The sequence below is a fragment of the Euphorbia lathyris genome, chromosome 7 (assembly GCF_963576675.1).
Source record: "Euphorbia lathyris chromosome 7, ddEupLath1.1, whole genome shotgun sequence".
NCBI lineage: Eukaryota > Viridiplantae > Streptophyta > Magnoliopsida > Malpighiales > Euphorbiaceae > Euphorbia > Euphorbia lathyris.
In genome coordinates this window covers 45,580,039-45,590,613 of record NC_088916.1, presented here as the reverse complement: position 1 = coordinate 45,590,613, position 10,575 = coordinate 45,580,039, and the positions used below count along the sequence as shown (strand labels likewise).

The following is a 10,575-nucleotide window of genomic DNA, read 5'->3' as shown; positions in this document are numbered from 1 at the left end:
AAAAACAAGGGAGGCCGACTAATTGATAATCCATCAGGGAGAATCTGTGTTGTTTGATTTCCTGGAAGGAAACGAGTGCTGTTCTCAGCCATTTATAGGGATCAGCTCAAGATAGTTATATCCTTGAGTAGTGAGCTACTGAGCTCTGATACCACTTGTTGGTCCCGTGTGATTAGTTCCAATGGGGGGGTTAGGAACTAATGTAACTTTTTCGTTTAATAATGCTGACTTAATCAATTCTTTGAATTACTTAACTCAGTTTTGGTCAGCACGGCCGAGAGATGTAAGACAGCTTTAGTCAGAGACTGACTATAACTGTTTACTTGTGAGTTGGAAATTAACACTTAAGGTCAGCTTCCAACTTAGCACTCTGATTACTCAGTGTCAGCTTAAACAATTTATATCCTGAGTAATTTAAGCAAACATCGCATACATATATATTGAGAGAAAGGGTTAGAAATTACTCAGCAGATTAATCCTGGTTCGGCCTCACCGCCTACGTCCAGTCCCCAGAGTCCTTCCGAGCTTTTTCAATCCAATACTGAGCTCTTTAAAGGTAGAGCACAAACCATTTACAAGGTAATTGAATATGCAAGAGTACCTTCCTCTATTCGTCTACTCAACTCCTACTGAGCACTATAACCGAACACTCAGTACTAAAACCGAGTACTCAGCACCACTCTCTCAATCTTTTAAAATTGATACAAATCTGTTCTTTCTAGATGAAGAACACTTTAGATGAAAACAAATTCAATCTAGCTTTTACACAGAGATAGAAATTTGGTGTAAGATCTTCTATTATGTTTGAATGTGCTTTGTATGTATACTCTTTTTCTTTTTATACTTTCGGTAGAGGATCCAAGTGAGCACTTGTCCTTTTATAGTGAATTCCTGGTGTGGCAATCATTTGAATCTGGAAGTATCCGTTGAATTCAAACGGCTCCTTGCGTCATTCACTGGTCAGCATACAGATGTAGCAGGCCAATCCTGTCGTCTGAAATTAGCAGACGTCAGGCTTGTCTTCTTCCGCCAGGTTCGTCTTTTAGCGCCAGTTTCGTCTTTTAGCTAACGGCCAGTTGACCCATGCGTCTCGAAACTGTCTCCGTGCGTAATTCCAAAGCTTCTGTTATTGGTGCAGACAGTTGTCGGATCTTGTCTTTTAGCAAACAGATCATTCGCGCTGTCCTGACGAGCAATCAGCTTGACTTTATTGACGTTGCCTTTGTTCTTTGTCTCTGGCGAAGCTGAGTCAGCTTCTTCAGTCAGCTTCGTCTTCAAGCTTTAGTTTAGAGGAAGACTTTTCTTCTTTGATGCTGAGTTGTGTTCCACTCAGCTTCTTTGGTCAGCTTCATCTTCAAACGTCTGTTCTGAAGATGACTTTTCTTCTATTATGCTGAGTTCTTTTCCACTCAGCTTATGTGCCTCATGCTGACTTTATTCTGTCGAACTTTTTATTTCTGTTCACTTATAATTATACTCAACATTGAACAAACATATTAGTACAATTAAATCAAAGCACTTAAATTTAATTGCCCCTTAATTATGGATTAACTTAAATAATTTTGTCAAATCAAAATCATATGGAAAGGTGTTTCAACATAAGCTTCAGGTTGTATTGTTTGAGGGTGCCGAAGACTAATTGAAGGTCTTTAAAGTGCTCTTTTTTCTTCCGACTCTTGATGATCATGTCATCAACGTACACATCTATTTTGTCACTGATAAGATCTTTAAATGTTTCATTAACGAGCCTTTGATATGTTGCTCCTACATTTTTTAACCCAAATGACATGACATTATAACAATATGTACCTTCATGAGTGATGAAGCTAGTTTTTTCCTTATCTTCGGGATTCATTAGGATTTGATGGCACTCCTGAGCCGCATCCTCAAAGGAATAAATTACATAGCCGGTTGTGGAATCTATGAATGTATCAATACACGGTAGAGGTTAGGAATCCTTCAGAGTAGATTTATTAAGGTCAGTGAAATCGACACAAAGTCACCACTTTCTATTAGCTTTCTTGACCAGCACTATGTTGGATCGCCATTTGGGGTATTAGATAGGCTCAACATGGCCACAATCCAATAGATTCTTGATCTCCGTCCTGATTATTTTCTATCACTCTCGCCCAGAGTTCCTTCTTTTCTAGCATATCCCTTCTATAGACTTGTCTATCTTGAGAGAGTGCGTCATGACGTGTGGTGAGATACATGTTACGTCTGCGGGGCACCAGGCGAAGATGTCCATATTGTCTTTTAAACCCTTGGCCAGTCATACTATTTCCAGAGACCCTATAGGCTCAACTCTCTCTCTCTTTCCTCTTATAGCTTATCTTTTATCACATATTTCATTTTTAAAGATTCCATATAAGTTTGTTATTCTACCAGTTGATTTCCTTGGGCAATGGCCATACCCTCATCCGTTGGTATTTACCATGCGAGATAGGAATGATGTTTGTCTTCTTTCTTCCTAGTCGACCGAGTTAGAGTTTATGTGTTTTACTTTGTTGTTTTTTTCATTTTAGTAAGTTTCCATACATTTTATCGGATCTCTTCATCCATCTGAATTGTATATACTCTTTATTATTCTTTCATTTATATTATTTTCTAATTTAGCAAGTGCGTAAATAGTTTATCATGTTTGTGGATCAATATATCTACGTTGTTGCATCAAAAGAAATGACTTCGATCCGAATATTCGAAATGACCTAAATGTTGAAGATTGGATTGCATCTACTTTTTTGTGGATTTCGATTTACAATAAATATGTGTTTTACTTTATTGTTTTTTTCATTTTAGTAAGTTTCCATACATTTTATCGGATCTCTTCATCCATCTGAATTGTATATACTCTTTATTATTCTTTCATTTATATTATTTTCTAATTTAGCAAGTGCGTAAATAGTTTATCATGTTTGTGGATCAATATATCTACGTTGTTGCATCAAAAAAAATGACTTCGATCCGAATATTCGAAATGACCTAAATGTTGAAGATTGGATTGCATCTACTTTTTTGTGGATTTCGATTTACAATAAATATGTGTTTTACTTTGTTGTATTTTTCATTTTAGTAAGTTTCCATACATTTTATCGGATCTCTTCATCCATCTGAATTGTATATACTCTTTATTATTCTTTCATTTATATTATTTTCTAATTTAGCAAGTGCGTAAATAGTTTATCATGTTTGTGGATCAATATATCTACGTTGTTGCATCAAAAGAAATGACTTCAATCCGAATATTCGAAATGACCTAAATGTTGAAGATTGGATTGCATCTACTTTTTTGTGGATTTCGGTTTACAATAAATATATGTTTTACTGTTGATTTGTGTTTTTTTATGTCTTTATAGCCTTTTTTGCTCTTTATAACCGTTTTAGTCTCTTTGTAGATCTTGTAAGGTTTGATTCTTTACCATTGTTTTCTTTCTGTACTTATTGTGTTTTAATCTAATGAAGTTATGAAAAAAAAAGATCATCTTTAATTATGTAAAACCAAGTAAATATTTATTTTTAATGCATTTAAGGGAGTGGGGTTTATAAATTAGAGGTTTATGGGTTATTTTCTAAGGTATATAATAATTTGGAGTCTAGAATTTATAAATTAGAGTATAAAAATATATTTTATTTCTGATATATAGAAACATCGTGTTCAAATAGACCTTGAAATCCAGACTTATAATAGAATCCTACGATGGAGATTAAATCATCATAATGTTTGGATTTAATAACCTCAGATTTAACGGTGAATGAATAAATTTATTTAGTTGTTTAGAGTCCATGTAAACAATATGTATATATGAAGAAATAATTTTATATGTAATGAAATATTGAGAATTAAATTTTATAATATTTATAAAAAAAAAAGGTTGTTTGGTTTTGTTTTAGCATTTTTTGGTCCCAAAGAATAAAAAGGTTTTGATACAATTTACATATGAAGTCTGAATATATCCTTAGCGTGCATGTAGTGAAGGGGTGCTAAAATTGGTGAACTATAATCATTGTTCCACTTTGAAATTGACATTATGCTCATCAATATGAATATGAATATGAATAATCATTGCATTGCTGCTTAATTTTGGTCGAAAGCGGTGGACTGGACTGGACAGACCATTTATGGCAAAACCTCACCTCGAAGATTTGGACACATTTATGAACATAAAGACATACTCCATAACAAGATAAGAACACAAACAAAAAGCAACCACCTAAGAGACTCTAACATAAAAGGTATGTTTGTTTATGTTAGCTGTTAATTGATAGGTGATTATATTAATTGTTAGCTTATTTGTCTAATCATGTAAACTGATTTGGTAAAATTTAATTCATCGCTAATAGTTGTTTGTATAAAATGTCAAAAAAATATATTGTTATTTTATGACTATATTTTATTTGGGAGTTAAATGGTAGTAATTAAGGGTAAAAATATCCATCAAAACAAATAGAACAATAAGCTAATTGAAAAAACTCTTAAAACTAGTTTTTTCAAAATTAGCTTTTTGAAGCCAATAAATTCTTTTAAACATCTTTTCACCAAATATCGCTATTAGAAGTTTGACTAGTTAAAACCTCTCAAATCTCTATTTTTTGTTTTTTAAAAGCTCTTTATCAAAGATGGCCAAAATTGATAGTAAGTTACAAAGAGGAGAGACAAAAGAGTAACCGGCTAAGAACAACATCTCTTGATTGTAATAATAATAAGTTACAACGGTCATGTTTGGGAATTCGCTGTTAGCTGATTACATTAGCTGATTTGACTAGCTCTTTGTATAGATCTGTTTGGTAAAAAATAGCACGAATAAGGACATTTCTTTTTTTAATACATAAAAATATACATAAAATAATTAGGATTAAAGAAGTCCATTAATTTTAATATTGTAAAACACTAATTGAAAAAGCTCCTAAAAGGAGCTTTTTCTAAATTAGCGTTTTCATCCCAAAACTCTCTCTCAAACCTCTCTCCACCAAACACTCCAATCAGCGATTTCAGTGGTCAAACCGTTAAAGTTGGTCAAAACCGCTATTTTTATCTCAAAACACTCTTTATCAAACAGGGCCAACAAGAAACAAGAAACGCTACAAAAAAAACCATATTTATCAAAACAGGGAAAAAGATAGAGAGCCAAGGATTGAAGGTCTAAAAATAATATGGAAATTATATTTTATTCCCATGTAACCTTATAACGAAGTACAATATTAACAATAATTATAATAATAATAATTTTTATGGTGAAACTCTTAGTCTGTTGGTTTAGAGCTTACCTATAACTGTAGATGTTATGGGTTTGAATCACATTCGGGTGGAGGGGATTAGGGGTTTTCCTTGAACTCACTTAGCTGAATTAATGGCGATTGTTTTCACTTAACTGAATTAATGGCGATTAGTCTAGGTATTTATCTCGATATTCAGCTATGCACTTTAGGATCACATATATTTTCAGAGAAGGAAATCAAGCAGCTGATCGTCTAGCGGGTTTCGACAAATCGGCTTCGGCTTTATTTGGTGGCCGACGGCTCCACATTTTTGTCAAACGTTTGTGTTTGATGATATCTGTAATGTCGCGCATGTTCGTTTCCTTTAATTTTGTTTAATTTAACTCTCTCTCTATGTATTTTTTCTTTTTTATTAATAATATTCAGATTGTCGGAAGTGCGCTGGAATGCCAACATAGTTGGGATGTCTGGCTCTTTCTTCACGTCCCAACCTTTTAATTAAAAAATAATAATAATAATTTTTTAATATAAATTTATGATATTTTAAGATATATATTTTATAATTTATTAGGTTTTTAATTTTTACTTATACCATAGGTAAAAAAGTGGTATGATGGTAAGTCTTATTATTTACAATTAAGGGATTGCAGGTCCAAATCATACCTCTGTATAAAACTTACATTTTCTTAAAGTAAGTATTGGTGAAATCTAATTGGACCAAATCATTCAACAAGGACCGAATCAAGCAGTTCACAGTTAACTCGACCGGTTTGAGTGGTTCTGGGCAGTTTTCAAAGATGAAAAAAACCAAACCACCTCCAACCCATAAACCGGTCCATAAATGTGATCAGTTCCGATTGACTTGGTCGGGTTGGTCTGAATCTAACAACTATGCAAAAAAAGTCTTATTTTTTACTTCAAAATTTGATAAAATTCACTTGCCATATAATTTTATATATCCACCCAATTAATATACAATCCAATAAAATAATTAATTCAGTACTTATTAATAATTTTATAAAAATTATATATCCAATGTAAAATCTTAAAACGAAGACCATGTTGCGGGGTTTGAAAAGACCTTACTGAATAGTAAGACATGTAAACGAAGACGGTAAATTTGCATTTGACATCCAACTACTGTAGTGCGTTTGAATTCCTTAAATCATGTTTGAGAGTTACTTCAGATTTGGAATGTTCCTTTTTTAACTCCTTAAATATATTATTCCTTCCTAATTTACTAGCTTTATGTTATTTTTTTTATTAGATAATCATCATACCTTTCATCTATTACAATTCACTATCAATTTCTACAATAGTTAATAAATAATACAGTATAACTTCACTTTTTGAAACAAATCCAGAGTCTCACCTATGTATGAATTTAAGCCAAACCTAAACAATCATTAAATATATGTCTGAACCTAACTTATTGTGAAGGACATGTTTGGACCGACAAAGCAGATAGCTCATGAACATGTCTATTATTTAATATAATAAATTATTTACCCAAAAAATTTAATTGGAAGTCAAAAACAAATTTAACATGCAAATACCAATATATGAAAAGATAGTAAAAAAATGTTAAGGTGAGCAAACATCCCTGGTAGTAAGCTCCAACACTCAAAGTGTGGCCCATCCAAGATTGTGAAGAAATTGAGCATGAATGCATACTATATGATACTTCCAAGTTGGTTGAAAAGACTTCTCTTTTGTTCAATCTTTCACTATGAAAGATTTAATTTCATATTTTCTAGCATAATATGAAAGATTTGAACTCATTCAAGCCGAATGCACTCTTGGCTACCATATACATGACTTGTATCTTACTTATTTACTAATAAATATTGTGCAAGAAGATATTTTCTTGACTTTATAATATTTGTGTGTATAGACAATTAAGTCAACATAAAATTTTAGAGCAGTCAACAACTTATCCTTTTGAAAATACTTGCCACCCATAATTTATTTCCATATTTCGGTGATATAGCCAAAACACCGAAAAATATTAAGATCTAACTATTTTCAAGAGGGGAAGAATGATGGATACATCAACCACATTAAAAGGAATAAATGGAATGTACACCGTCAAATCCGGGTACATGTTGTTGGCAGATAATTGAAATCGCTGGGATAGTGAGGCGGGATGGGTTAGGCTATGGAAGGTGGAAGTTCAGTCTGAGGTTAGGAATTTTTTTATGGAAGATCGGAGCAAAAGTTCTCCTTACGCGATGGCTTTTGCAGTCTAAGCACATTAATGTGCCTAATATTTGTCCAATGTGTAGAAGCGACGTCGAGCATGACAGACATCTGTTTATTGAATGTCAGTACGCGACCGCCTACTGGGAGTTTGTGGAGAGCTGCTGCCCGTACTTAGACGGAATGGAGGTTGAGAACTGGCTGCCAAAGGTGCTTGAAACAGCGGACACAAAACTGGCTGCCGCAGTATGGACGCAGAGGAATCGAACTATTTGGGAAGGAAAATGCAGCAACCCGTGAGCAGCCACAACTTCGACTCAATGAGTCTTCTCATCCTGAAACCAAGCGAAGGTGACTGAAAAACTTCGTCTTAACAAAAACAATGTTCCAAGGCGTGCTGGACAGGTGCAGTGGCAGAATCCGAGTTGAGGCTGGTGGAAGTGTAACTTGGATGGATCGATTTTCAGTGAAGCCAACAAATGCGGAATGGGAGCGCTGATTAGGAACGAGGAGGGAGAGGTAGTCTCGGTTTACGATGTTCATTATGAATGGGTGTTTGAGCCTGAGATTGTGGAAGCCAATGCACTCAAACATACCTTAGCCTGGCTATCAATGCTGCATATTAACCAAATCGTGGTGGAGATGGACGCACAAGTGATCGTACACAAGCTACAATCGAGTGTACAGGATATCTCTGATCTATGAGGTATTATTCAAGAGTGTAAGGATCACTTAGCTCAAAACGCAAATTTTCATGTCGAATAAAGCTGCTCATGCAATTGCAAGGCATGCATTATCCTATGCTAGCTGTTATTCTTCGACATCTACACCTGTTTAGTTAAAGTCTATTCTTTGTAAAGACTTATCTTCCGTTATTGAATAAATTAAGGCATTTTTTCTTCAAAAAAAATAAAAAAAGGACATCTCAAACTGAATCCAAAACCAAAGTCACTGGCCAACACCACATTGATGCAATAATAGTGGTTTGATTCCAAATAAATCAAAAACTATAACCACACAATATAAAGGGTGTAACAAATCATTACAAAGAAATCCTTACTTAAAATTCATGTCACATTATAAAGACAAGGCTTTGTAACACTTGATTCAAATCGTTGCTGATAATTAATCAGAACCCAGTATAAAGAAATAAAAAAGACATGCCATAGTCATTGATCGCATGTAGGATTGCAAATGGGTGAAAAATTATCCATCTTCAACAAAAAAAAAAATATCCTCAAATGGTAGGGATAGGGAAATAAAATTCGCCAAACACGAGAATAGAACAGAGACAGGGACATCTATCCCCACCCCACAATAATCTTCGTCACCATCTCCACCATATCCCTACGAAAATTCTTAAAATAACATATTTATACGTATCGTGTATTACTTTTAATACTAATGTTAAATTTTCAGAATTTCTCCATCTAGACGGAGAGAGATGGGGAAGCAATCCCCAGCCCCAGCGCACCCATCCCCACATTTGCAACCCTTTATGCAAGGGTTCTAAGAAATAGCAATCACCTTACCTTTATTTACTACTACGTCCACTTCTCTTTAGAATATAAAGTCACAAGAATCAAAACGAATGAAATCCTTACTCAAAATTCATGTCACATTACTTGTTTTACTCAAATGACAAACAGCTAGCTATATAATCATAACTGATAAATAAAATAAGAAAACAAAGGACATGCTTCTCCTCTTCTTAATTGAACAGCGCAAAAGGTCAAGGTCCTCACATATTTAACGATACTGCAACAACCAAACAAACAATATTAAGTTCCTCAAATAAGAACCAAGGCAATCAAATGCAAAAATGTGACAATTGTTTATTTGCATTTGCTTCTAAATAGTAAGAACCAAATTCAAAAGCACAATAGACTCACAAAACAAGCCAAAAAGCAATATAAAAATTCAAAATGTTAAATTGGCTACTTCAAAGCTCAAACAGCATACCTTGATAAATCCAATTTCCTTGGCGTTGCTGCGGAAGCACTGCCTGCAGCACATCAGCCCATACTTCCTTATAATCCCATGAGGATTTCCACACACCCGGCTGCAAAGTAACAGAGAGTACAAATCAAGCTTAACATGAAAACGATCAGAAGAACAAATCATTAAAAAGTAAGAACCAGAAACAGCCGCCCAATTCACTTTCACTCACTACCCAAAATTAGTTTCCAATCCAATTACAAAAGCGAACTACTACTTCGTAAGTGTTAGCAAAAGTTCAACACTAACACCCAAAGCATTTAAGAACATATATACACATAAAGCACCGTAATAAGAGTCTAGACAAGGCATTTTAAATCGAAATCGGTTGGAGCAATTGGAAAAAGGAGAATCCAAACATAAAGCAAACAAAATCCTAAGGACAATCAGAGTCCAGTAGATCCAAAATCAGAATCAAGGAGACATCATGACTTTTCCGAAAATCGAAATACTAGGACATATGAAAGCAATGATATGCACAGAAAATGGAAAGGAGAGCAAAGAATCAAAAGGAAGTACCAAGCACGAGAACCGGGACCGTAGTTTTTAGGATGAGAGTTCCAGACATTAGAATGCCCCATGGCTATGAATCGCGGCGCTTCTGAGAGATTGATACAGCTAAAAACCCTAAACCGGTGCTTATAAGGAGAACAGTTATGAAATTTCGTGGTTTTATTTATAGGTATAAATAAATCGAAGCACGTGACTCACTGACCCTTCTTTGAGTTCGCAAACGCCGCGTTTTGCAGTCCCTTCCTATCTTATTTTTTAGCAATAGTTATGGGCTGTGAAAGCCCAAATCACTGCAAGTCAGGTCCCAACTTTAGGAAATTAGTAAAGATGCATTTCAATTTGTAATCATATTTTTTTTTAATTGAAATTGTTTTTCTTTTTTGTTAAATATAATTTGATGATGATGGTTGTGATTTTTTTTTATGTTTTTAAATTTAACACAGTCAAATTAGTTGTCATTGTGGATTGCCATGGGCGTTTGGTACGCTAACTCAGAGCGATATTATTTATGACGAAGTCTATTATTCTCTCTAGCGCGATGGATGATACAATCTCAATTTTCACCCACTTCAAGAAGTGATTCACTGTTACGATGAGGTATTTCCTTTGTCATGTGGTTTTAAGGAATGTTTTTATTAATTCGATCCT

The 10,575-nt window shown here is 34.2% G+C and overlaps 1 protein-coding gene across 1 annotated transcript; it reads right to left on the bottom strand.

Annotated features, from left to right (window-relative positions):
* Positions 1-8,998: 8,998 nt before the first annotated feature.
* Positions 8,999-10,080, bottom strand: LOC136235019 (small ribosomal subunit protein uS14z/uS14y/uS14x). The gene is made up of 3 exons (XM_066024532.1): positions 9,934-10,080; positions 9,379-9,478; positions 8,999-9,174 (listed from the first exon to the last, which is right to left on the bottom strand). The coding sequence occupies exons 1-3, from the start codon at positions 9,993-9,995 to the stop codon at positions 9,166-9,168; spliced, it is 171 nt and encodes a 56-aa protein (XP_065880604.1). The 5' UTR covers positions 9,996-10,080; the 3' UTR covers positions 8,999-9,165.
* Positions 10,081-10,575: the final 495 nt, after the last annotated feature.

Excerpts from the sequence above, each read along its gene's own strand:
- LOC136235019 (XM_066024532.1), bottom strand. The coding sequence starts at position 9,995 with ATGGGGCATTCTAATGTCTGGAACTCTCATCCTAAAAACTACGGTCCC. Across the intron at positions 9,479-9,933 it reads GGTCCCGGTTCTCGTGCTTG|CCGGGTGTGTGGAAATCCTC; the intron begins GTACTTCCTTTT and ends GTTACTTTGCAG.